The sequence below is a fragment of the Phyllostomus hastatus genome, unplaced genomic scaffold (assembly GCF_019186645.2).
Source record: "Phyllostomus hastatus isolate PE091 unplaced genomic scaffold, TTU_PhHast_1.1 phas_contig_80, whole genome shotgun sequence".
NCBI classification, from domain to species: Eukaryota; Metazoa; Chordata; class Mammalia; order Chiroptera; family Phyllostomidae; genus Phyllostomus; species Phyllostomus hastatus.
In genome coordinates this window covers 46,009,956-46,037,496 of record NW_025333960.1, presented here as the reverse complement: position 1 = coordinate 46,037,496, position 27,541 = coordinate 46,009,956, and the positions used below count along the sequence as shown (strand labels likewise).

At 48.3% G+C, this 27,541-nt stretch overlaps 1 protein-coding gene across 1 annotated transcript in view; it reads left to right on the top strand.

The window, feature by feature from the left end:
• ATP8B1 (ATPase phospholipid transporting 8B1) overlaps positions 1 to 27,541 on the top strand; it is a 107,335-nt gene that overhangs the window by 52,738 nt on the left and 27,056 nt on the right. Inside the window, exons 2-14 of the mRNA XM_045849807.1 lie at positions 1,144 to 1,346; positions 12,074 to 12,171; positions 13,692 to 13,805; positions 15,719 to 15,817; positions 15,936 to 15,997; positions 18,313 to 18,385; positions 18,493 to 18,563; positions 19,895 to 19,977; positions 20,091 to 20,249; positions 20,413 to 20,501; positions 22,402 to 22,592; positions 25,329 to 25,537; positions 27,094 to 27,137. Coding sequence (XP_045705763.1) covers positions 1,166 to 1,346; positions 12,074 to 12,171; positions 13,692 to 13,805; positions 15,719 to 15,817; positions 15,936 to 15,997; positions 18,313 to 18,385; positions 18,493 to 18,563; positions 19,895 to 19,977; positions 20,091 to 20,249; positions 20,413 to 20,501; positions 22,402 to 22,592; positions 25,329 to 25,537; positions 27,094 to 27,137 — 1,473 coding nt within the window. The 5' untranslated portion in view covers positions 1,144 to 1,165. The remainder of the gene's footprint in view (positions 1 to 1,143; positions 1,347 to 12,073; positions 12,172 to 13,691; positions 13,806 to 15,718; positions 15,818 to 15,935; positions 15,998 to 18,312; positions 18,386 to 18,492; positions 18,564 to 19,894; positions 19,978 to 20,090; positions 20,250 to 20,412; positions 20,502 to 22,401; positions 22,593 to 25,328; positions 25,538 to 27,093; positions 27,138 to 27,541) is intronic.

Genomic DNA, 27,541 nt, shown 5'->3' with positions numbered 1-27,541 from the left:
AAGGTTGTTCCTGTCACTCGTGTAGAGCCGTCTTACACAGTAGCACATACACAAACACAAATTTTAGATACGGGCAGCGGGTGTCGGCAGTTAGGAAAATCGGCTCCCAGAGAGCCCTTAGCAAGATTCGAGGACATAAGCTTGTATTTAATGTATTGGAGTAAAGACTCAGAATATTAGTGTTAGCAGAAACCTGATATCTTTGGCAATGGGTTTTAAATTTTGCAAGCAATCCACAGTAAGAAATTCAATTGTTAAGAACCACAATGCAAATAACTGTGTGTATGCACTGGTTTATGAAACTGTCTCACCAACAGACTCTTACTATGTGTGCTGTCCTGATATCTTATAATGTTTCATTTTATTTTTTTACTATTTTTTAAGATTTTATTTATTCATTTTTAGAGAGAGGAAGTGAAGGAGAAAGAGAGGGAGAGACATATCAAAGTGTGGTTGCCTCTCATGCATCCCATACTGGGGACCTGGCCTGCAACCCAGGCCTGTGCCCTGACTGGGAATTGAACTGGGCACCCTTTGATTTGCAGCCTGCGCTCAATCCACTGAGCTATGCCAGCCAGAGCTATAATGTTTCATTTTATTTTAATGTTGGCTGTGAACCCATTGATTTTGTTGAGAGGAGATCCCCAGTTTGAAATACAACCTTCAAGTTTGTCTGCCCCCTTTAACAATTTCTTGAAGCTACAATTTTGTTGTTGTTAATTCTCACCCAAATATATAATCCATAATGAATGGTTTTGTTCTTATTTGCACGATAATTTGAGCTTTGGGGTCCTTATTCAGACAGATATACATGTTGGTAAAATTATGTTCTGTTAAAAGGCCATTGTAGCCCTGGCTGGTGTAGCTCAGTGGATTGAGCGTGGGCTGCGAACCAAAGTGTCGCAGGTTCGATTTCCCAGTCAGGGCACATGTCTGGGTTGCAGGCCATGACCCCCAGTAACTTCACATTGATGTTTCTCTCTCTCTCTCTATCTCCCTTCTCTCTCTAAAAATAAATAAATAAAATCTTTTAAAAAAATTCTTTAAAAAAAAAGGCCATTGTAAGCAGGTGCAGGCAGAATTCCACCAAAAAAACTGGGCATGGGTCAAAACTCACTTTGGTTTCCCTCTCTTTTAAACCAGGTAGTTCCCACTGACCGGCAGAATGAATTCAGAAAGGGACTCAGAAACGACATTCGAGGAGGACTCTCAGCCTAACGATGAAGTGGTTCCCTACAGTGACGATGAAACGGAAGACGAGCTCGAAGACCAGGGGCCGCCGGTTGAACCTGCGCAGAATCGGGTCAACAAAGAAGCGGAGGAAAGACGGGAGACGTTCAGAAAAGGTAACCGCTCTGGGACCTGGAGACGGGGCACTGGCCTTGTCACCCTCACACGGGCAGTGCCAACGGCTGCAAAGCCCGGATGGCCCGTGTTGAATAATGATCCAGGCGTCGTCTTCTTATCTCGGGATGCCGGTGGGAGAGTGGTTGACCGGCTTACACACACTTGCATCGTCCCCAGTCCGTAGGGCTGGTCTACCATCCCTGGCAAGTTCTGCCCAGGAATAGAAGCTCTTCCCTCGTGTCTGTGTTTTTAGAAGGGAGATGTACGTGGAAGAATTTGCTGGTTACCGCACGCAGGGCCCTTGGAGTTACCGTACCTTTTGTTCTATCATTAATGAATGTAATATGGTGTGAGCTCTCTCTTTAGGAAAATGTTTATGAATCTGATGGCCACGTGGGGGATTTTATATAGCCAGCTGTGCCACCAACCCAGAATCAGGGCGGCTTCAAGGCAGGGTCTCGGCCAGGTTGGCAATTTTTTTCTGTCAGGGGCCAGAGAGTAAATATTTTAGGCTGTGTGGACCACGCTGTCTCCTGCCGCAGTTACTCGGCTCTGCTGATGTCTCTTGACAGTTTGTCATTTAGGGTAACAGAACACAGCTTATTGCCCTGGCTGGGTAGCTCAGTTGGTTGGAGCATGATCCCCAGCACCGAAATGTTGCCAGTTCAATTCCCAGTGGGAGCACATACCTAGGCCCTGGGTTTGATCCCTGGTCAGGATGCATATGTTTCTCTCTCTCATCAATCTCTCTCTCTCTCTCTCTCTCTCTCTCTCTCTCTCTCTCTCTCTCTCTCCCTGTAGCTCTCTCTCCAATCAATAAACATAGTCTCCAGCGAGGATTTAAAAACAAAAAACAAAAACTTAGTTTATTTTCACAATTATGCCTTTTCCCTGGTGGCTTTTCTACCTCATTTCCTGCAGCTGCAGCTAAACGACTTTTCCATTCACAGAAATCTCCGTGAAATTGATCTGCTCCTGGCTCTGCAGACACACCTCCCCACCCTGTCTATCAGAATGACCTCTGGCTTCATCTGGTTTCTTCAAAGCCTCTGTCACTGCCAGCCTGCCTTCCAAGGTCTCCCAAAGTATGCTTCCCTCCTCTCGCCCTCTGACCACCCCCCCCTCCTTCCAGGGTTCTGCTGCCTGGTTAAACTGGTCTTTCTCCAAACAGTTTTCACCCAGGGGAAAAAAGGACACTTATACAGCAACCCCCCCCCCCCCGCCCCCGCTCTGGTCCGATGGTGCCTCTCTTCAGTTCCTCTCTGTGGGGAGGGTCTCAGTGGGAGGAAGAACACGAGTTCTCGCAGGGCCCCTCCCATCGCAGACTCTGAAACCTGGGGAGGCCATTGAGTTGTGTTGCCTGCTCTCAGCTTTCTGTATCAAACATGCAGAATTTTTCAACCTCCTTGTGGACTTCTGGCTGCAATTTCCAGCTATTGAGCAATAAGCTTCACTGCCTTTTGCCTCTAAATAGAAGTCCTGACAATTGGGCCGAATTAAAGTGGAATCGCTGCCAATCTGAACAGGAATGTGGCCTCTGTCCAAACAGGCCCAGACCGGATCGTGTGCACTGACAGGCTCGCAAGGAGTTCTAGCTGACTGCCCGAATCATGCAGACCGTGTTTCTTCCCCATTCCTTTCCCTCTGCACTTCGAAGCTTCATATCGCAGTCTTGGAATCTCTGCCATATGTAGCTATCTGATGAGCTAGCAGCGGGGCGGCTCAGTGGGGCGAAGGGCGAGCTTCGCCGTCGTTGCTTGGAGTCACGCTATCAGATGTGTGGTTAAGGACACGGCAAAGGGACTGGGGCTGGGCGCCTGCAGAAATGTCACACAAGCACGTAGTGGGTGGCAACTCTCACCTCTGTTTTTTTCCAACTCTGTCTTCCCATTCTGGTGCTCAGGGCTCTTTCCTGATGGCTCAGTGGGCAGATCACGTTTCTTCTTGATTTCTGCCCTCAGGATACAGGCCTGGAGGGCGCTCAGGCTTGATCTGGTCCCTTTATAGTCTTTTTTTCTGATAGTGGCTTATCTTTCTGGAAGAATTCGGTGGTTCTTGTTTCTCAAAGCCTCTGTCAAATGACTTTGCTGTGTTCTGACACCTCTATCTGCCCTTCCCAACGACACAGAGGACATTCAGTGAGTGCTAAACCTCTCCTCTCCCTTCCTACTTCTGCCTGGCGCCCCACCCCCACCCTCCTCTCCTCCCTTCCTCTCTCTCTCCCTCTTCCTCTAAATCCCTCTTTCCACATTTCTTTTGTTTTCCTCCCCAGATTCTCACTTGGGTATTTTCCCAATTTTTTAAAAATTGATTTAGTTTATTTATTTTTAGAGAGAGGGGGGAAGGGAGGGGGAAAGAAAGGGGGAGAAACATCGATGTGAAGGAGAAACATCCACCAGTTGCCCTAACCGGGAATCAAACTCTCAACCTTTTGATCTACAGGACGATGCCTAACTCTCTGAGCCATACCAGTCAGGGTGGCATTTTCCCAGTTAAAGTCAGTGTCACTCTGACCTTTCAACCATCACCTCTCTGTCTTGACATTTTACATGGAGGACAGTTTTCTTCGATGAATTCAGTTCTTCAGGGCGCCAGAGTGTGAGCCGCTCTGACGGTGCGTCAGGCCGAGGAACCCCCGGGGGGCCAGTGCCCACTGCGGCAGAGCACGACCCACATCTTAGGGCAGAGATGGGTCCTCCCTTTGCAAAACGTGCCCAGGCCCAGCTGAGCTTTCAGTGTTAAGTCAATGTGTGGAGAGACCCATTGCGACGCCTTTTCGGTTGCAGGACATTTACGGAGCGCCATGAGGCTTAAGAGCAAGAGCAGACATGCTGCTTGCATGTGCTACGGAGGAAGAGATAAGCCCACAGGTCTGACTGAAGGAGCTTTACCCTTGGCTTACTTCGGGCAAGGATCGGCAGGACTGGGTGGGGGTGTGTTCCATGCCGTGGGATGAACATTCTCCTTGCGTGAGGAACACTCCAGAACAGAAGAGTATTTCCTCAAGTGTGTCCTGGGAAACACTAGCCCCACCGAATGCCCCAGGACACAAAGATTCTGTGGTCCCTGTGCCCGGAAACTCAGAATTCTTTATCTTCCTCACAGAATTTAAGGGTGTCCATTGGCATAAAGCAGTCCAAGAAGTTTTGGGCTGCTTTTTTTAAAGTTATGCCTTTAAAAAAAACAGTTTAATTCCATTCAGCCACAGCTTCCTTAAATTCCTCGCCTGGTTTGTTTGTTTTTTAGTTTACCGTCTTGGTGTCTTCCTCTCCTGACTGGCTGGCTGCCTACAGCTTGTGGCCTTATTCACCGCGCGCCATCCACCCCGTCCTGCCCTCAGTTCCTGGTTCTTGGCAAGCCTTTCCCTTCCCCAGGGCTTTCCACCCCGTGCCTACGGCAGCCCCTCCCCTGTGACTGGCCCCTGCTCACTTCCCAGGCCTCAACAGAAGCATCACCTCCTTAGAGAACCTTGTCCGACCCCCACCCCCAACCCCAGCCCCAGCCTGGAGCAGGCAGACCCCTTGTTGTATGACCCCAGAGCCCCTTGCACTTACCTGTGCTTCCCAGGCACGTTTAGGATAGTGTCCTTGAATGGCTGTGTGACACGAAGCTCTCCCCCACCAGACTTGGTTTCATGAGAATCGAGGCCGTGTCTGTCCCACGCAGAGCACACGATGGGCTCTGGATAAATATTTGCTGGGTACGTGGATTACTTTAGAAATCCCGTGTTGGCAGCAGTGGGGAGAAGGGAGTAGATGGTACTCCACGTAAAACGTGGTGAGGACCTAAACCAACATGGCCGGGATGGAGAAAGGGGGGTGCATCATCATGTTTGTTAAGGATTTGACATTCACACGTCCCATTAGATCTGAGGGTCAAGGGCAAAGGAGGCCTGAGGAGTAATTTCTGGTTTAGGAACCCCAGAGGATATGGCTGCATTAAAAAAAAATACCGCTGCAACTCATTGGCATAGAATGACTATTTCATGCCACTCACCGATTCTGTCAGGAGTGGAGACAGTTTGTTTCTGCTCTAAGGTGTCGGGGACGCCAGCCATAGAGACCTGAGCAGCTGAGGTGACTCAGACCGCTGGGGTCTGGGTGCATCTGGAGGCTCCTTTACCCCTGTGTCCCGCTCTGGAGCTGGGTACCTCAAAGGCTCGCCTGGGTCTTCAGATGGGAGCACCCTTGGGTGTCCTGGGCTTCCCGCAGCATGGTGCTGGGCTGCAGTGGGAGTGTCCTCAGAAGGACCATCGTCCCAAGAGATCAAAGCGGAGGCTGCTTGCAGAATTCAGGCAGCGTGACTTGCACTACGTTCTCTTGGTTACAAGAGGCACTGAGGCCAGCCCTGATTCAAGGGAAGGGAAATTAGATGCCGCTTCTGGAGGAGGGAGTGACAAGGTCACGTTGCAGGATGGGGGATAGTGTTGCGGCTGCCTTGGGACAGTGCTTTCTGCTCCATGGGTAGCGGAGACATTTGTGGGGACGAGGGCTGGTGGGGGCGGAGCCCCTCCACAGGTCAAGGAGAGGGCGGTTGTTTTGAACCTGGTCAGCCTGAGATATTTATGGGACATTCATCTGCATTGCTGGGTAGCCGGCAGTTACAAGTATAGGATGAAGTAGTAAGAAATGAGCGGGGATGGTGCAGCCTGCCCCTGGGAAGCGACAGAATTTCACACTGTGATGCCACGTTGTCATAGGTGGCACCGAGCTTCGTTTTCCAGAATGCGGTCCTCAGAGTAGTGGGTTGACTTCGGGGTTTTGCTGTACCCATGAGGGCAGCATATTCTTAGGGAGAGGGAGAGTCCAGGGCAGGGCTTCAGGAGGGAAGCCTCTCCCATGGTACCTGCTGTCCCCTCTCTTCCATAATCGCTCACACCCTCCCTCCACACACACACACACACACACACACACACACTCACTCACACACACAGACATTCACCAGCACATCTGCTTGTCGGGTCGGCCAGGACGTGGGTTACTGTGCACAAGAGCTGACTCTGCACATCGGATGCTGATTCTATGCCTTGGAGCTGGAGATGATTGACACAAAAGCTTCAGCGTCATTTATTTACTTCTCTTTTCTTTTTAAAGCTAAACAATACTGTGCAGTCCCCAAAGTCCTTTCTTCTTGCCTGGGTTGGGTTGCTCTCTGTACTTGCAAACATAAAACTGCATTTCTTTAGAAGTCTTTTCCGACTCAGAGCTTCGGGTAGGGGTGACATGATCATGGGTTGACAGTGTTTTGGATGGACTGTTCCGTCACTAAGGTTTAAAGGAATCAATCACCAGTCACCACAAGAGCCTCAGGACACAGGGAGGACGTGTCCTCGGTGAGACTTCACACTGGAAGTGGTGCCGACAAAACCTGTGCAGCTGTAAACCCTGTGGAGGTGCCAACTCCGGGGAGGAATCCGCAGTTAGGAGCGTGGGTCTCTGAGCATCTGTGAGTCTTGTTTTATCTGGAATCAGAAAGCAGAGTAAGCTAGTCAGTCCTCTGAAGCACACGAATCCTGGGGAATCCTTGGAGCACGACACTGAGCAGCCATGTTTCCCACGCCATTAGGTTTCAGTTTTCGACACGCACCTGACGTGGAAATTCCACTCCTACTACTTCCTTTCTTTCTCCAGTTGGCCGTCAAGGGCCGGCCTGTCAGCACTCCAGGAGCCTTAAGAACAGCACAGCAGCTGGCAGCTTGTAAAATAAAGGGTGGGGGTGGCCCTCCTGGGCTGTGTGACTTGTAATGGGGGAGGGGTGGGAAGGCTGTGCGCTCTGGTTCTCTAGAACTTGCTCCTGAGTAGTGCCACTTGCAGCTGAGCCTTAGACGAGGAGCTTTTGCTCATGGGGACCCAACATGGCTGCTGTTGTCCTTACTGCTGCTTGGACCCTGCGTCTCTAACGTAGGTTTTTCACGGTTCCCCTTTGTCTCTCTCAGTCACTTGGCACTGGGATGTGATTAAATAAAAACCCCTGGGGATTCCACTAGGATCCAGAGCAGCGCACCCCACAGCCAGGGCGCGCAGGACTCCATCTGGGATCTTGGGAAGATGCTGATTCTGCTGCCAGAGGTCTGGGCGTGGCCCGAGATTCCGCATTTCTAACCAGATCTCAGGTGATGCAGTTTGTCCGTACTTTGTGTGGAAAGGGCCAGGAACAAGGAGGGTTGTTTTTTGTTTTCTTTTTTCCCCTCTGTGAAAGGCAAGCACAGCGTTTGCCCTTTTGCTTCGCTTTCAGTCTGTCCATTCCCATTTTCCCAAAAGCCGATCGAGGCTTCACCGCCCTCCTGAAGGTGCCCACGTTGAGCCGCCTCCTGCTTTGTCACCCAGGAAACTCAAGGCCCTACACACGCCCGCTCACTCACCCCTCTCCGCCCCTCACACCGGGGTAGCACCCTGCCCCTCCGGCCCCCCACACTCCCCCCATCAGTCATCCCCTCTCTTCCTTCAGTAGGTACCACACCCTAAACACACCTCCTAATGAGCGCCCCCCTTTCGTGTCTTATCCAGAAGTGTATCTCGACAGGGTTGCTGATGGGATTTTCTGATCACCGCATCTCTGGGCAGTTTTGTTCCTCCTTGCTGGGCGCACCTACACCTGCCGCCATTGCCCGTGTCCTTTCACTCTGTCACACCTGCCCTCCTGATTCCTCCCTGGGCCACGCAGACCTTCGTGGATTCCTCCTCCTCTACCCACTACTTAACTGCCGCCACCCTCTCCTGGCTTGCCGCCCGTCCCCCAGACTCACTTCCTGGGTGCTTCCCGCTAGCCTCTCAGTGCCGAGCACCCTTGCATCTGTGCGCCTGGCCTACACCTCGGCCTGGAGCTCCAGATCGGTTTTCACGGCTCACGGGCGGACGTTTCCACCCAGGTGTCCTACAGGCGTCTTCAGGTCACCGTGCCCGAATCGCACTGCGCCCCACCCCCCAGCTAGACTTGCCCCTCCCACACTCTCGAGGTCATCGGGGTCGGCTCTGCCCATCCAGCCACCCAAAATGGCACCTGCGGTCGGTCACTCTTCCATTTCACTTTTCTTCCTCATAGTTCCTCGCCCACAATCAGTCGGCCATCCTTCTGTAGTTCTTGACTCTGTCTTCCCTCCATTTCTGGTCCCTTGGTTCTGGGTTGGGCGCCCATCAGCGCTCCGTTCAGTGACCATGGTGGTCTTCTGCCTCTGGGCTGGCTCCCTGCAAATCCGTCCTGCTCTCGGCTGCCAGTGTGACCCAGGAAACCACCCTCTGCCCGTGCCCCTCCCCTCCCGGAGCCCCCCCCTGGTGTTGGGTCTCCCCTGCTCTTGGCGTGGTGGGCCAGGCCCCATCCATCCACCTGGCTCTCAGCTTGTCTCCTGCCCTTCCTGGGAGCCACTCTGGGGTCCCCCGTACCCAGCTCTTTGCATCTGAAGCCAGGCCAGGCCGTTTCTTGCCTTTGGCTCCGGCTGCTGTTATCAACCTCCCTCTTCTCCACCTGCAGGCATAATGTGGGGATAGCTTTTGAGAGTCCACCCAAGGGGCACCCCTTCCAAAAAGTCTTCCCTGACACCACCGTGTCCCCTGGCCAGATCTGCTGCTGCTCTTTGGGGTTCCCGTACCGCCGACTGCTGATCCTTATCCGTCTTACACGACGTGTACTGTCTTCCACGGACGTGCATGTTTAGGCGTCTCTCTCCCCTACCCTGGCGGGACAGTGGGCTCCTTCAGGTGGGGGCTGTGTCTGAGCCATAGATGGTTCCTCCTGGACCTGGGGTCCAGTTCCACGGTATTCTGCGTTCGTGGTTCTCAAACTTGAACGTGCATGCAAATCACCTGGATTCACATCCCCGGCCCCTGCCCCGAGTTCCTGACATGCCGGGTCTGCGGTGGTGCCTGACAGCGGGCATTTTGTGCAAGTCCTCCGGTGACACTGCTAGTCTGCACCCCTCACTTCGAGAAGCACTGCGACAGTGGTACTATTTTCACAGCTGACCTGCACTGTCCCCATCTGCACGTTTCAGAGACTGTGAGCGTGGGGAGCATCTAGGAAGACTCGAGTGCTTGACTCAAGGAGGAGGAGCTCCACCCACATTCCCAGGCAGGGCTGACTGTATCACTTGTTAAGTCTCACTTTCTGTCCTACCCCATGTGGCCTGTTGGCTGTTCTGGGCCCAGGTTACAGTGGAAGGACCCGGTACACATACAGTGCAGTGGCCGGCATGCGTCAGTGACCCGGGAAAGGCAGAACCCTCCCGGTGTCAGAGCGAAGAGCAGACAAGACACACTTCTCTCTGTGACACCCCCACCCCCGACCTGACACCTCTCAGGCCCCGTCCTGCCATACGGAGACCTTGGCGCGGCCCCCTGTCCCACGGCTTCTCTGGCTCGCCCGAGCTGGGACTCTTCGCTGCCATCTGTATCCTGCACTAGTTCCCGTCTCTCGTTACCTTTCTTTCTGGCTTGCCTCTTTCTTGATCAATTTATTTTGATTTTTTACTGTATTTTTAACTTCTGAAAAGTGCACAGAACACAAGTACGTAGTTTCACACATAGTTGTTAAGTGAACACGTGTTTAAATGCTGTTACCAGTTTTTCCAGCGTCCTCCCAGGGATACACATGCACTTCTATGTGCAGAGAAGACTTACAGATGCGCTCTTATATACCCACAGGTACACGTGCACACGAACACACATGTGTGAGTGGGTGTCATGCATGCGTTCCTGCCGTGCGTTAATTCTGTGTGTCACATAGCTGAACGCTCCGCGCAGTACACCCCTCTGCCTCTGTCACTCGGTGCCACTCGGAAATCTTCCCTACCAGTGCACATGAACCTGCCGCCTTTTTTGCGGACTGCATAGGCTTTCGTTGTGGGGATGTTGAACTAGCTGCTCATGGTTGCATTTAGGTTGTTTCTGATCCACGGGGCTGCGCTGACTCGCCGGCCCTGAGCTCTGCCACGTCCCCTGGGTGTGAGTAGATGCACACGGGGAATAAACGTCTGGACGGGGGCCTGCTCAGTCAGTGGGGGGCGGGGTTCGAGTCTGACAGACCTGCTCAAAGGCTCTCTCGGAGGCCGCCTACGGGGGCCTGTTTCTCCACTGTCTTCAGCTCGGCGTTCACCCACTTCTTTACTCTTGGCTGATGTTTCCCCGCTATGGGGTGAAAGCTGGGGCCCCACTGAAGACACTGCGCTTCTTTTTTTGTGTGTATTTGAGTATCTTTTTACACATTCGAGAGCCGTTTGAATGTCCCTGGGCATGAGCAGTCTAGTGATGTCCTTTACCCTTTTTCCTGTTTGGTTGTTTGTTTGTTTTCTTGTTGACTCTAAACTTTTGACCTTTTCACTGTTCTGGTTTGCTGAAGTCTGTACCAGCCGATGCAGCTCGCTGGTGTGTCGGTGTGTGTGTGAGCACAGTTCAGAACCAGCTGTGGCGGGCTGGGGGCCGGGCCAAGCTGACTTCCTTTTCCCACGTGGCGGTGATTGAAGGGCTTACTGCCCGTGGGAACCCTCGGAGCATTGTGTAGCAATATTTACGTGTTTTGAATACACATTTACCAGATGTGGGGAAGGTCCTGAGCCACAGCTGGCTGATGTTAAATGTTTGGGTTCTTGTTTACCAAACAAGAGGATGATGAGCTCAGATGTTAGGAGTGTGGCTGGCTGAAGGGTAGAAAGGAGGAAAAGAGGGAGGGGGTGGCACAGGAGAAACTTCCATGGAGTTGGGAATTGTTTTTCTTAAACCAGGAGACAACATCTTTCAATAACTGGGGCAAAAACTACCCCCAAGGAGAATCGGGGTAGAAAGAGTTAGTGTAGGGCGGGGCTAAGGGGAATTGTTTTAAGGAACACCTGTTGGGCGAGAGATGGTTCCCCCCCAGCAGCAGAGAAGCTGGGGACTTTCTCAAATTGGACATGGTGACTGAATGGTACATGTGACATTGAGGACATGAACTGAACTTGTACAGGAGATAGACGGGTGCTGGAGATCAGGATAAAGCACCACATGGCAGTGACACCTGATGGGGACTCTAAACTGTTGAAATTGTCCGCAGTGCCATTTTTTTTTATCTACTCGTTCGCTAACTATTGAATGGGTTATAAATGCTAAAAATGAGTTCCCCTAGGACTGCCATTACAAAGTACCACAAGCTGGGTTGTTGAAGACAAGTAAATGAGTTTGAAAAAATAATTTAGCTGTGACCTTCCGGAGCTGTGGGATGTTTGTCGGGGCCACGATTAAACGAGGATTGCTCTTTTAGAATTCTGCTGTTCTGTGGACAAGTGACAATGTGTCCACTGGTGTGCTGGGACCGCCGTAACAAAGCGCCACACGCCAGGGGACTTAAACAGCAGAAAGTTCTTGTGTCACCATTCTGGAGGCTAGAAGTCCAAGTTCAAGGGGCTGACGATGTTCATCCCTCCCAAGGGCTGTGAGGGAAGGATCCGTTCCAAGCCTCTCTCCTTGGTTTATAGTAGGTCTTTCCCCTGTGAGCTCACATCATCGTCCCTCTGTGTGCATCTCTGTGTCCAGATTTATTTCTTTATAAGGATATTAGTCACTTGTGGTTAAGTTCCATCCTAATGACCTCATTCTAAATTGTTTCCCTCTGCTGTGACCCTCTTTCCAAATTAGGTCCTATTCCAAGGCAGGCGTGGGGGTTAAGATTGTAGCATGAATCTGGGAAGGACATAGTTCCTCTCAAAACGATACACTAATTATGTACTTAATGCACTGTGTGTCTTTTTTCTTTTTTAAAGAGTGCACATGGCAAGTCAAAGCAAATGATCGAAGCTTCCACGAACAGCCTCATTTCATGAATACCAAGTTCTTTTGTATTAAGGAGAGTAAATATGCGGTAAGTTGATTTTAACTGCCTGTATTTTCTGTGCCAAAAGCCAGTTTTGCCCCATGGCCCGCATGCTTACTAGCTGCACGTGACACCTGTTTCCAGATAACCCCTGGCCTGGGGCCATGGGCAATCATTGTGAGTTTTATGGAATGTCACCACTGTCAGTGTGACCGCCCTGAGGCTGTAAAGGGGTGGCTCCAACCAAAACAGAATAAAATTATGCAGATTGCAAATTGCCCTATGTATTTGCAAAACTTTCATTAAAATGTGAAAGAATATACAATAATATCACAAATGCCTTATGTTGGAAAGTAAGAAAAAATTCAAAGGAATCTTTCTTTTTCTTAATCCTCACCTGAGGATATGTGTATTGATTTAAGAGAGAAAGAGAGAGAAACATTGATCGAAACATTGAAACATCAATGGGTTGCTTCCCATTTGCGGCCCAACTGGGCACTGAACCTGCAAACTTTTGGTGTACGGGACGACACTCCAACCAAATGAGCCACGTGGCCAGGACTGAAAGGAATCTTAATAACGTATCCACCCCTCCACTGCCTGTGATCGATTCAGAGATTTCAAAGACATTTTCACCTCAAAAATGCTGATTACCTCCGAAATATGATGAAGAACAGCTGTTAAGTGTGGACTTAAATAGTATGTGTATTAGCCTCGTAGGACCGCTGTAACCAAGTACTGTAAACTGGGTGGTTACGAACAACAGAAACACATGGTCTGACAATGCATTTGTAAGGGGCCAGGGCCCGAAAGGAAGGCGTTGGCAGGGCTGGTTCCTTCTGCTCCAAGCCCCTGCCAGCCCCTGGTGCCCATGGACGGTCTTTGCCATTCCTTGGCTCATAGAGCATGGCTGTCATCTCTGCCTCAGGCTTCACCCGGACTTCTCCCTGTGAGTTTCTCTCTGTCCGATTTCCCCCGCTTCGAAGGGTGGCAGTGGTCCCTGGATCAGGCCCACCTTCCTCCAGGCTGACCTCGTTGTAACTTGATTACGCCCGCAAAGACCCCATTTCCAAATGAGACGGCACCTCCAGGTGTCGGGGGTAGGACTTGAGCGTATCTTCTTGGGGCACACAGGTCAGCCCACAGCGATGCCTCCTACTCTTTCTCGCACAGCAGCCTCCGTTCCCCCTTAAACGGAAGTGCCCCTTTCCTTTCCTGCTCTGCCGCCCCTGTCAGTATCTCCCCGCGTCCCCTTTGCTAAGAGGCTGTGAGGCGCAAGGGGTCAAGGATGTCACAGGGCCCATCCGGTCACAGTTGCACTTATCAAACCTCTGGGTGATACATCTGCTTCTTGATACCGTCTCTGCTTAAGCCTCCAAGGTGTCTTAAGTTGTTGTGAGGCCTGGTTAGGATAAAAAGCTTAAAGGAAATCTCGGTATCTTTCTGAGTGACAAATGACATCTCTGTGTCACCGTTGGCCATAAGACTCCATGCTTTTTGCAGATGGGTGTACATGGTGATACGCGTGTGGCGTGATTTAGAATGACTTCTTTCATTTTTTCCAACAGAGCAATGCCATCAAAACATACAAGTACAATGCATTCACCTTCCTGCCGATGAATTTGTTTGAGCAGTTTAAGCGAGCAGCCAACTTCTACTTCCTGGTCCTTCTTATCTTACAGGTAAGGCCCTTTGGTATCTTAAGGTCGGTTTTGAATCATGGGGACTCAGTAACATTTAAGTTGTGGACGCACATAATGTGACTAATCTGGAAAGGTTTTATATTACTGTCAGTGTTCTGCACGTAAGGGAATGCGCTTCGTACGCAGAGCTGGCAGGCTCGGTGTTTAAAAGTTCCATTTTATGCTGAGATGACCGTTAAAATTGGCTCCCCTGCCGTGAATCACGTTAAACCCTTCGCATTGAAAAATTATCTGTACCTTAAAATTCAATCTATTGTTTATGTGTATCCTTTATTTTTTTAATGTAAATGCCTAATTTCCCCAAGGATATTATTGATTTTCATTAACATGTTGGTCATAAGTCTCAGTAAATTATTTTTGTGAAGTCGTTTTACATTGGAGAAGACCTTTTTTTCCTGAGTTTTATTTTTTCTTCATTGTGGCAAAAAAAATTCATTTATGTAGACAGCATTGATTTGATCTGCTCAGGAAGTGTTATTGTCACCAAGGGGACTCTGCCGGTGGGAGTGCCACCCTTTAGCATCTCCCGTGCAGGTCACGAAGGGCGCGTGTCCTCTTGGTGTTATCACCTTCTTTATTTGGGAAATAGTCTCTCCTGCTGGGATTCACCCAGTAAGGTTTTGTGAAAATGGCAGCATGCGTGTGCCTGGGTGGAGGTGAAGGAGAGAGAGAGGGGAAGGGAGAGAGAGAGAAACAGAGAAAGAGACACCATCAGACAGAGAGAGAAATAGATACTCATCAGGTCTGGTAGAACATAAGACCTGCTGCCTTGACCGCACAGGATGGGCACGTTATCGAGAGGGACCTTTGAGATAGGCTTGTAGAGATAAACACTACGAATGATAAAGTACTGCAGTGTAAGGAGTGGGCTACTTTCCTTTTACTTCCTTCCAGGAGGGAAAAGGGCAGTTACACATATAGACAAGAAGGTCAGAAATGATCTATTTATTTTCCAAGTGCTCCAGTTTCTTTAGAGCACAGCAGTGCAACTTAGGGTACTAGGAATAGCCTTAGATTAAGCCCTTTGCTTGCATTGTCAATTCACTTAATTCTTGTGCTCTGAGTCAGGGACTGTTATACGCTCCGTTTTGCACAGCAGACCTAAGGCCTGGCAAGACAAAGGAGCGTGCTCAATGTCCCATAGCCCATAGTGGTAGACAGAACTGGGCGGGACCTGGGTCCAGGAGCTTGACTCTAACCAGTACATTATAAGACCCAATGATCAACAAGATGGTTACAGAAGATCTTTACTAAATTTGTTTCCAAACCTTTTGTTCCAATTTGTATGCTGTCTTGGTGGAGGCAGGCCTTCCTGCAAGGCCAGCCTCTGACATGCCTGGACCAATCACAATGACAGTGAAAGAAGAGCTTTCTCTTAGTGCCCCCAAAGGTGCCCATCCAGTTGCTAGCTTTCAGAGCCACCCAACACCCACCGCTCTCTTCGCCTGCATCAGAGAGCCCGGGCTAAGCACCCAGCAGTGTAGAGACTGCCAGATGCATTGCCTGAAAGTTCAAGAACTCCTTTCACCCACATCCCATTCTACCTTCCCTCGGTTAATTATGATTATATCACACACACACACACACACACACACACACACAATTGGAGCACTCATCTTACAGAGCCTCATTAGTGTCCATTTAAGGTCACAGTGAGACAATTCCAGAAGCCACTGTCCTCTGGGCTCTGCTCCAGGAGGCCAGCAGCTGGAGAAATCAAATTGTAGGAAGACTAGCTGGAGGCTTAGATGCTTTTTCTGCATGTTCTGCAGGATGCAGACTTGGGTGATGAAGGAGATTAGACATCGAATTAGCAAGCTTAGAATGAGCAGTTACCTGTGGGTCGCCTGTGCCTTCTCGGACACACATGCATGCCTTTTTCCTCCTTCCAGGCAATCCCTCAGATCACGACCCTGGCGTGGTACACCACCCTGGTGCCCTTGCTCATGGTGCTGGGCATCACGGCCATCAAGGACCTGGTGGACGACGTGGTAAGAAGGATCTCCCATGCAGCTTTCTCCTCATGGCCGTGAGCCAATTTTTAGTTTGGTATTAATGCTTTACATCTTGAGGTTATTAAAATAAACTTCTCCCTTCTCTCTTCTGAAGGCTCGCCACAAAATGGATAAGGAAATCAACAACAGGACGTGTGAAGTCATTAAGGACGGCAGGTACGGCCTGTCTGGTACCCGAGTCACGAGGCTGTGATGTGTTGGGATGTCTAGAAATGTACTTGGAGATAATCATTAGAAGTCTCTCGGTGTGTTCGCCCTTTCACCTAAGGCCTCTCCTCACTGCCTGAGACTTGGTTTCCCTTTGTGACCTGGAGGCCCTACCAGTTTGCATTGTGGGAGGTGGCCGATTGGGCTGCGTCACCAGCTCTCCTGTGTTCACACAACTTCAGCCTGGAATGTGCTGCTCCCGCCCCTGCTGCTGCCGCTGCTGCTCCCGCTGCTCCCGGACTTCTGCTGGCCAGGGCTTGGCTCCACTCTCCAGCTGGAGTGACGGTTTCTTCGTTGTGCTTTTTCAGAGCATTTTGTTTTCAGCTTTCTCATTAGGATCTGAATTTTTAGTTGGATGATTTGTGTGGGTATCTCATCTTTTGTCTCCAACTCAACCTTTCTCAAGGAGGCTGTCCTGAGTGTTTGTTTTGTGTCCACCAACGCCTCTGACACACAGAGAGCACTCGAGAAGTGTTTAGATTAACACGGGCAACCGGGCCCTGAGTGCCAGCTCACCGGCCAGTAATGAGTTGTTTCTCGAGCGAGCACCTTGTGGCAGAACTCCAAAGTCAGGCGCTAAAAATAGTGACTCAGGCGCAATCCAAAGACTTTATGTGTCAACACTGAGGAAAAGAACCTGGTTTAGAGCCCCACTCCCACTCCGTCTAATTTGAATATAGATTCTGTCAATCTACAAATATGTATAGGTGGCTTTTTTTCCCTTCACAAATAAATGGATTCTGTTCCGGAGGTTGCCTTTGAATTCACTTAGAATCATGGTTCTGAAGGGTGGCTAACCAGCCCTCAGCCTGTCTGACTCCTCTAACTGGTAGAGTAGCTCTGAGTCGCCTTGAATTTGGGAGTTGGGGGTCGCATATCAAGCAGCTCTGTGGCCCCAGCAGCCCCTGGAGTGGGGTCCAGCCTGTGTGGGGATTGAGCGTTGCTGGGACGGGACTGCAAGGCCCTCCTAAGGGGACCCAGACACAACCATGGAAGAGTCCAACGGAATCACCTCTGTCACCAGCAAAAAGCTGTGACAAGAAGGTGTTCCCCTGTTTACCTACCATGTGAGACGCGTATGTACCTTGCTAATTTATAGTTTTAGAGATATTGACATGTAATCTAACTGCAACTTCCTTTATTGAAAAATAAGCCAATTCAAAAAAAAGCCTGCGATTAAGAATTATGCATTAAAGTCATAAAATTGGGGAAACCAGAATATGAGCATGTATCTAAAATATATTTTAAATGTCTGGGTCTTTTTTTATTCATACATTCATGGAGGACAAATGGAGTCATTGAATTCCTGCCTCCAAAAAATTAAATTTACTAATTGTGGTAGTTTGGTAATGTCTGTTGGGAATACCTTTTTTATGTAGGGAAACTTTTAAAAAAATTATTTATTTATTTTTAGAGAGAAGGGAAAGAAAGGAGAAAGAGAGGGAGAGAAGCATGGATGTGTGAGAGATACATAGATACGTTGCCTCTTACACGTCCCCAGCTGGGGACCTGGCCCGCAACCTAGGCATGTGCCCTGACTGGGATTGAACTGACAACCTTCTGGTTTGTAGGTCAACACTCAATCCACTGAGCCACTCCAGCCAGGGCTGAAACCCTTTAAAAGACTGTATTTTGAAAATGTAGATTTGTTAGAAATTTGTTATATTTTGAAAATGTAGATTTGTTAGAAATTTAAATGGGTATTGCCTATGGAATGTAATGCTGAAGATAGTCATCTTTTTTTATTTTCTACTTTATCGATATCCTTATTAGACTTATTATAAAAGTGATATCTACTCATTAAAGAGATAAGTTAAACTCTGGAGCCCCCTGAGGATTCCAGGTGGCCCGAGGGGGAGCTGTGATGTGTGCCTGTCCCAGGTCCACCCAGGCCCTGCCACGGGGTAGGGGTGGGGTCACGGAGACAAAGAGGACAGGAGCGGGGCAAACACAGGACATGAGCGAAAACAAAAGGGGGTGTCAAGTGTCTCCTGGCCACACATTTAGGTAGCCCCCTTGACCCTTCATTACATGACCTAGGACGGACAGAAGGCATCCAAGTCCTCACCGCCATCCTCGCTTCCTTCAGAGTGACCCCCTTCAAGTGACTTCGTTGTTAAATGGCTGAACTTTCAGCAAAACTTTTCCCTGTGATTTGCATGATTTCCCCAGAATCTTTGGCTTCCTGAAAAAAAAATAATCCCAAATCTCTTGCCAGTCACTTTTTAAAAAACCAATAATCTATCTTCATTTTTCCTGTTTAGGTTCAAAATTACCAAGTGGAAGGACATTCAAGTGGGAGATGTCATTCGTCTGAAGAAAAACGACTTTATTCCGGTGAGTGGACCAGCCCTGCCTCTCCCCCGCTTTGTCCTCCCGGCGGACCTGGCGCTCGGTTCCGCCTGCCCAGCCTCCGTGTCACGGGCGCGGTTTGTTTCCCACAGGCCGACATACTGTTGCTGTCCAGCTCGGAACCTAACAGCCTCTGCTACGTTGAAACAGCCGAACTGGACGGGTAAGTGGGCTCAGGGGGTCCTGTGCTGAGGCTCCTCCGAAGGCACAGTCACGGCTTGGAAGGCCGTGCCCTCTGGACAAGGAGCCCTGAGAGCCGGCCTGGCCTCTGCCACGTGCTCTCTGTCCAGCACTGGCCCTCACTGACCAGTCTCTGTAAAGTGGTGCTTTCAGACCTGCCTCCCCGCGCCCCCATCAGAGGAGGCGAAAGGGTCAAGGGCAGATGGCAGGCCGAGCCCTTTGTGAACTGCTGAGCAGCGTCCAGATACATATGAATGACACAGGAAAAAAAAAAAAAAAAAAAGAACAGATTTTCAAAGTCTTTGCCAATAGACAGTTTTGATTTCTCCCTTTGCTGGTTTTGATCATTAGGCTATCCCTTGAAAGGGAGTTAAGTTCTGTTTCTGACCAGTTTTCAATACACTTATTGAGTGCTTACTAGGTCACTAGGTTAGCTTTATGTTTTAGCTCATGTCATCTGCTCAACAACTGTGTGAGGCAAGTAATAAGATTCCCTTAACATTTCCCCTGAGAAAACTGAGGGTGAAGTGTCCTGCCCAAGGCCACACAGTAAGTGGCAGAGTCGGGACACCCCTCCCATGCTGGCTTTCAAGGGGAGAGCCTGCGTCTCCTGCTCTGGCGTAAACCCCTTCCCTTCCACCCTGGGTGTGCCCGAGCTTCTTCACGGAGAGCTGAGGTGCCCTGAGTGGAACCTGGATCTTTCCTTGTTCTTCTGTAAGTCAGGCGGGTGATTGTCCAGCCTTCGCTATGAAACAGCTGTGACTCCCATGAGTGAGAACACTGAGTGGGGTTGGGGGGGCATGCCAAGAGCTGGGATCTGTAAGAATTCTCTCTCAGACACGGGGAATCCACTTCTTCACTCTGGAAGACGGCAAGTTGACAGTCTAGACACTTTCTGTAAAAAATATGATTTGTTTCGTAGAATCCCCTTAGTTATGATTAAACCTTAGAAACTACGTTTCTGAACAGCAGTTGGATAGTGTAAGGCTGGTGGTAAACGTTGAGTTAGGAGGAGGAAGGAACATACTGAGGAAGGGCCCACGGTGGCAGACAGCAAAGGGGACCAACATGTCCCAGGCCTGGAGTTTGTCTCCGGTTCAGGGGATGACCTCCCCCAAACCCGAGATTCCAAGATGAACGGAGACTTTGCAAATAGAAGAAGAAAAAGAAAAGAAAGAAAGAAAAAAAGAAAAAGATAATTATTTATCTTTTGCTTCTAGGGATGCCTAATGTTACCTTGTACAATTTTCTTTATGTTCCCTTTTGAACTGTGAAATTTGTCTATTCTTTTTTTCTCCTTCTCTCTCTTTTTAGAGAAACCAACTTAAAGTTCAAAATGGCACTCGAAGCCACGCACCAGTATCTCCAAAAAGAAAATTCACTGGCAACATTTGATGGTTTGTGCAAACACATGTTATTTTAAGTTTTAGCTGCTTGCCTCGGTCCCTGTCAATTCAAGCCAAACATCTGTCACGCGGGAGTACTTATACAAATCCTCTCTTTTTTAAAGGATTTATTGAATGCGAAGAACCCAATAACCGACTAGATAAGTTTACGGGAACGCTCTTTTGGAGAAACACAAGTTTTCCTTTGGATGCCGATAAAATTTTGTTACGTGGCTGTGTAATTCGGAACACCGATTTCTGCCACGGATTGGTCATTTTCGCAGGTACTTTCAGAGCTTCTTGGGAAATTGATCTGGTAGCTGCTTTTAAGATTTAAGATGACTTTCCCATTCTTTCTCCAGTGAAAACAAAGGAAGAGTAATTTTACTGGCAGGCCAGTGAATTGATTTTTCCATCAGTTGATCATATTGAATTTTCTATTTTTAGGTGCTGACACTAAAATAATGAGGAATAGTGGGAAAACCAGATTTAAAAGAACTAAAATTGATTACTTGATGAACTACATGGTTTATACGGTATGTATTTTCTTTTCTGTAGAGCAGAGGCTAGATTGTCGTCTTTTGCTCTAATGTTGTTGTATGTTTTCCTAACACAAAGAAATCTGACCTCTGCAGGCCAGGTGGGAAATGCATGAGTCACTTCAAGGTTGGATGGGGGTGGGGGCGCTTCCATTTCTTTTTCTCAGAAATGCACCCCTTCCCCTCTAATATGAGACTCCCTTGGGGATGAAAATTCAAGTTGTAGGGTGCCCTGGCTGATTATTTTGCTGACTAGAGTGACCATTTGGAAGACCAGGGTACTAGATAAGTTCATGGGTCCGGGCTCCTGAAGTTAAGGTGGGGTCGATTTTACTACAGTTAGCTTCCATAGGGGTAGTTCTGTTCAACCAAACTTTCTTTTAGATGTCTACTGCACAGACCCACAAGTACGGCAAGCCTGAATCGAAGTTGTGTTGCGGGTCCACAAGCCCAAGGTCTGATGGCTTCACTAGAAGGGACTCCCAGAATTCAGTGTATAGTTGTGCTCACAGCTCTGGTTTATTGTAACTTATTACAGTAAGATCGGCAAAGGCTGAAGGCTCGTGGGGCGAAGTCTGGAAGTAGTCAGGCACGGGCTTCCACAGTCCTCTCCCAGTTGAGACGCCCACGAGACACAGTTGATTCCCCCAGCCACAACTTGTGACAGCCATGTGAAATGCTGCCTGCCCCAGAGTCGCTCCTTAGACACTCAGTGCCTGGGGTCTGGTCACGTAGGCACCGTCAGCCTGGGATGACCAGATTTCCAGATTCCCCAGAAGAAAGTGGTGGTCCGAGTAAGGTGTACATGAGGAGACTTAAAGGGCCATTCTCATCAGAGCATAAGAAATAAGGAATCAAGAAACGGTCCCAAAATCTAAGTTCCCAGATGCCAGCCAAGGGCCACGCTTGCAAGCAGGCCTACTGAGGATAGCAGTCTCGGGCCTGCTACATGAGGGTGTCCCCAAGTACTAAGCAGTCCCAAAGAGAATTCATATTTTTTCAAGTATTTTGTTTAATTTGACTATATAAGTTTTAGGGAACATATAATACTCATAATCCTTTAATTGCATGTACATATTTAAAATCATCAAAGTAATATATTTAAGAAACAACTTTCCCCCCTGCCCTCACATTTCATGACAACTGTATTTGAACTTGTCATGCACATCGTCAATGTCATTGTCTTGGCCACGGCGAGAGCACTTCCGGTGCTCTCATCGTCTCTCCCTCCGTGCCGGTTTGTTTTGGGATACAGCACTTTTGGAATCTGTGTCCAGAAGTTTAAATCTGTCCCTGGGAAGTTTTTTACTACCCACAAATACCCACTGGGACAATTGACTTTTTTATTCATTCCTTAAGTAGGTAGTCATAGTTTCCACAAGAATACTTAACTGACTTGCTTCTTAAATGATCTTAAACCTTAAGTGATCATTAAACTTTCAAGAATAATGACCCAAATCTGGGTAAAATTTCCTTGCCTTTAAAAAAAAAAAGAAGCATTCCATTAAACGTTGTTTGAAATTCTTTTCTACCTCAGGTAAGGTATCTTCTCCAAACAGTATGTTATTTTGTTCAAAATAAAACTAATTAAGGGAATTTGGTAAAATATGGGGGTGTTTAAGGATTTGACTATAAGACACTATCTTCTCTTCTGAAATATAATTTTGGAATAAAACCTCACCTCATTCGTGGAATATAGGATAAATCAGTCAATCACAGAAATCCAATAGACTTTCAAACATTCTTATGGCACTGCTTTTATCTTAAGCGTATTGTTTTTATAGACTACTGAGTTATTATAAAACATGTGAAGTATTGAGCAGGGTCGGTTAGCATCTATAAAATGCACGGAGCAGGAAATCCTTCAGAATACACTTAAATATGGTATGTCTTCTAGATCTTCGTGCTTCTCAGCCTGATTTCCGCGGGTCTCGCCATTGGCCACGCTTACTGGGAAGCCCAAGTTGGCAATTATTCTTGGTACCTCTACGATGGAGAGGACTCTACCCCCTCCTACCGCGGGTTCCTCAATTTCTGGGGCTACATCATCGTCCTGAACACCATGGTGCCCATCTCTCTCTATGTCAGGTAAGGCTGTCTACACTGGGGCCTTTTGCTTTAAGGGAAAAACACAGTATCTTTTCACAACTTCGCACCTTCCTTTCTAGCAATAATTGTTTCAAAGGTCATAAGGAACAAGTAAGACAGTAACTTTCATTTCAGAATTGGAGGTAATAGAGGGAAAGGAAGTTAACAGTTGGGTGCCTGCTCTGTGCAGAGCACAGCACTTTGTACCTCAACCCGTGTACAGATAAGGCTATGGGAGTTCAGAGGTCAAGCACTGCTCCCGTAGGAGTCACTCGCTTGGTAAGACCCCCTCTCTGTGGGCTCCCAAGCCCACGCTGCGGAAAGAGCCTGGGAGAGAGTGAAGATTTAGAGTGTCGTGGGAAAACTTAGCTGTTTCCTTTTCGGGAACCTTCCTCACCTCCTATCCGCCTCTTCCTTAGTCACATCCTCTGCCCCCACAGCCCCCACCGTCCCCACGGCCCCCACCCACCACAGCCGTTCCTTGTAAAACTCTCTGGGCTTCCTGGCCCTGCCCCGCCCCCTGCCCTGCTGCAGCCCCTGCTCTGTTCCTCATCTCGGCCTCGGCTGCAGTAAGAGTCAGGGTCCTGCCCCTGAGGGGTGGTAGCCCCCTGGCTTCAGGATACTTCCTCCTTGTTCACTTTTTCTTCCTTTAATATCCAAGTTCACTGTCACTGGCCAATTGGGTTTTAGACCTTGGAGAGAGGGATTTGTGCCTTGCAATGTACTCAACAGCTGGAGTGTGCTTTTAGTTCCAGTAAGTACCGTATTTTGCCATGTATAATGTGCACTTTTTGCCCTAAATTTTGAGGGATAAAGTAAGGATGCACATTATATGGGCCTAGTACTAATTTGTTACTGGTATACAAACTGTCTTGTACTTTGTGTCTGCTCTTGTATTTTGTAATTATTAGTAACATAAAATTACTTGTACCATAATATGTTCAAAAATAAATGCTAAAATTTCTTTATAATACAAAAAACAAGTATCTCAATATACATTAAAAATTGAATTAAAACATTAAAATGGAAGGTTTTTTCCCCTGAAGGTTTGGGCCAAAACCATGGGTGCACATTATACACAGCGAACTATGGTCATAGCCCAGAGGCATACAGGGTCACATACACACCTGCAATTGGAAGCATTTGTTTCATTTTAATTCGATTACATGTGCATTTGTTTTCTTTTTAATTGTATTACAAGTAGCTACTGTTGTTCTTTTAACATGAAAGCAAGCGCAGGGGGGCCATCTGTTTGCACTTACTTTAAGAAACACTGAAATGAGTTTTACTTTTGTCTAGAGAAACCTTACGCAGATTATCTGGTCTAAAACTATAACTGTATTTTATAAAATAAACTGTTCATGTTTTTTGTTGTTGTTGGGTTTTTTTTGTTTGTTTAAAAGACTCATGCCCTGTGGCTCCTGAGATTTCTTGATTTCTCTTGGAAATAAAGGTCCTTTTGAAGCATAAGTCAGATCAGGTCATTCCAGATAGTATCTCTGCACTGTTTCCAAACCTGCGGTAGCTTTCTGTTGCACTCAGGATAATGTCCTTGAGGCCACACTGGCACCCACAAGGCCCAGCGGGTGGGTCTGACGTTCTGCCCGCTTCTTCCTCCTCCAGTGGACCTCCCGCGCCTCCCTGGGCTCCTGCCAGTCTAGCCTCCTTGATACTCTCGGGTTCCAGGACCTTCAGGCCTGTTCTTATCTCTGCCTGGAACATCCTTCGCTCCATAGCTGCATGATTGTTCTTTCCTTTCCTTCAGGTCTTTGCTCATCTTATCGCTCCCTTATCACGCTGGCCTTTCCACCCACTCTGTCCTAATGTCACTTCCATTTCCTGTTGGTCTCCATCTCCCCTCACCTTGCTTTGATTTTCTGCAGAATAATTTCACCACCTAATAGATCTTGTCTCATTTATTTATTTATCTGGTTCCATTAGAATGTCACCTCCTCCCTGATAGTAGGGATTTGGTCCGTTGTATCTACTGACCTGTCCCTTGTGCCTAGAATGGTGCCTGGCGCATAGCGGGCACTCGGGAAACATGTGGGAGAAGGGAAGGAGAGCTATCTTTCCATCTGTTTAACTTGTTAGATGACATCCTCTGCCCACTTAACAGTTGCTGGATACGTAAACAGTTTCCTTGTAACTAGGATATAGTTAATCACTTACAGTTTTAGAATTGAGACAGTCTTTTTAGAATTATCTTATTTTGAATATTCTATAACCCTTTAAGAATTTAGGGGAAAACTGCTTTTTTTCACAGTGTGGAACCACAACTTAGGGGTTATTTGCCCAAAGCCCTCTCCCCTGCTAGAGAATACACAGGGGTCTGCACCCTGGTGCACTTGCCCTACAACTGGGGCAAAGGTGAACATGGCCATTCCAGTTGTGCCCAGGTGCGGTGGGGAACGAGAGAAAGGAGGGTGAGAATGGCCACATTGTGTGGTGCCCTCTGCTTGCCACCCTGTCACCCGTCCCACTGGGCTGTGTTTGACCATGGGGCACTGTGGCCATGGCCGTGGCCGGATGTGCTCAGAGTGAGTGGGAGTGACCCTAAACCTGGAGAAATGTGTGTTTGGTCAGGAGAACTCAGAGGCTGGGCACATGGGCCAATAGCTGGCTTTTGCCATTGTAGATAAGCAGCCCCCTCCTTCAGGTACAAGTGACGGCAAAACCCGCTACCTGCCACTCATATCTGAGAACTTTACTGAAAGTAACCATTTGTCCTCCTAGTGTGGAGGTGATCCGTCTTGGACAGAGCTACTTCATAAACTGGGACCTGCAGATGTACTACCCCGAGAAGGACACGCCCGCGAAGGCGAGAACCACCACGCTGAATGAGCAGCTGGGGCAGATCCACTACATTTTCTCTGATAAGACGGGGACACTCACACAAAATATCATGACCTTTAAAAAGTGCTGCGTCAACGGGCAGATCTATGGTGAGTGGAAGCCGTCACGGAGCCCCTGGGCATGGGTGCCCGGAGTCCGCCTTCCCAGAACTGCAGGTGCAGAGCCCGTGGGTCATCCTGGATGAGTTCTGAAGCCGTAGCACTGGTGGCACTGGGCGCACGTGATGGGAGAGGTCAGCAGTCGGAAGTAGGCGCACAGTCCTCAAAAAATGAAACTCAGTATGACCATGTGATCCGGCAGTTCCACTTCTGGGTATATGCTCATGAGAACTGAAAGCTGGGATTGATTCAAAGAGATATTTGCACACCGATGTTCCTAGGAGTATTATTCACAGTAGCTCAAGTGTGGCCATTAACCCAAGTGTCAGTCAGTGGATGAAAAGATAAAACAGTGGGCTCTATATACACATGGTATATTATTTAGTTCTAAAAAGGAAGGAAATTCTGACACATGCTACCACATGGATGAACCTTGGGGACATTATGCTGAGGGAAATATGCCAGGCACAAAAGAGCAAATACTGTGTGATTCCCCTTATAGGAGGTGTCTGGAGTAGTCAAATTGCTAGAGACACAAAGTGGTTGTCAGAGTTGGGGGGTGGGTGGGATGGGAGTGAGTTAATCAGTGTCAGTTTTACCAGATGCAGAACTATATGCAGGTGAATGGTGGTGGTGGTCCACAACAGGGTGATTACCAATTAATGCCACTGAACTGTGCACGTAACAATGGTCAATACAGTACATTTTATATTATGTATATTTTACCACAATTATTTTTTATTTTCATTCTAATATTTTGCAACATGCTACATATTTGTAAAAATATTAAGGCTTGTACTGTTTTTGGTTAGAGTACTCTAATTTTTACTTAATACAACTCTTTTTTTTAAAGATTTTATTTGTTTATTTTTAGAGAGGGAAGGGAGGAAGAAAGAGAGAGAGAGAGAAACATCAATGTGCGGTTGCTGGGGGTCATGGCCTGCAACCCAGGCATGTGCCCTGACTGGGAATCGAACCTGTGACACTTTGGTTTGCAGCCCACATTCACTCCACTGAGCTACACCAGCCAGGGCTTAATACAACTCTTTTAAAAAAGCTATAAGAACACCGTATTCATTCCACTTGTAGAAACCTTTATGCTGTGAATGTGTTTTCACGTAACAAGCATCCATGAGGAAGGTGGGACTCGGAGGGCTAAGGAAGTGGTTCTCTTGTGCATGGTGACAGTGCCTGCTGAGTTGGGGGAGGTGAAGAGCTTCAAAGGACATGACCTGGCCCAGAGGACATTGCGCTGTAGAGGGCACTTCCAGACCAGGAGTCATCGAACTTTTTCTGTAAAGAGCCAGATAGGAAATATGTGCAGACTACACCAAATATTCTTCTTTGTTCCATTTTGTTTGTATGTATGTTTGTTTGTTTATTACAGTTCTTGAAAAATATAAATAAAAAACATTCTTGACTCGGGCTTTCCAGAAACAGGTTGTGAGACCCATCGAACCCCCACCAGCGTAGACCCAAAGCAAGGTGAGGAAGGACCCCTGGGCGCAGGTGCAGGCTCAGTCTGTTTTGTCCTGTGTGTTTTTCAGGAGACCCTCGGGACGCCTCTCAACACAGTCATAGCAAAATAGAGGTGAGTCGTCGAACTTAAGGAATTGTTGGGGGTGTGTATGAGTTTCCTAGGGCTGCCGTAACAAATCACCACACAATGGGTAGCTTCAAACAGCACAAATGTATTCTGACACAGCTCCGGGAGCCAGAAGTCTGAAACCCAGTGTCAGCAGGCCACACTCCCTCTGACGGCTCTCAGGGGCAAATCCTCCCTTGCCTCTTCCATCTTCTGGTGGTGGCCGTCAATCCTTGGTGTTCCTTGGCTAGCAGATGCGACACTCAGATGCCTGCCTGTCATCACATGGTGCTCTCCCTGTGTGTGTCCAGATTGCCCTCTTTAGAAAGATAGCAGTTGTTGGGTTGGGGCGCACCGTAACCCAGCATAGCCCCGTCTTCACTTGGTTACATCCATAAAGACCTTATTTC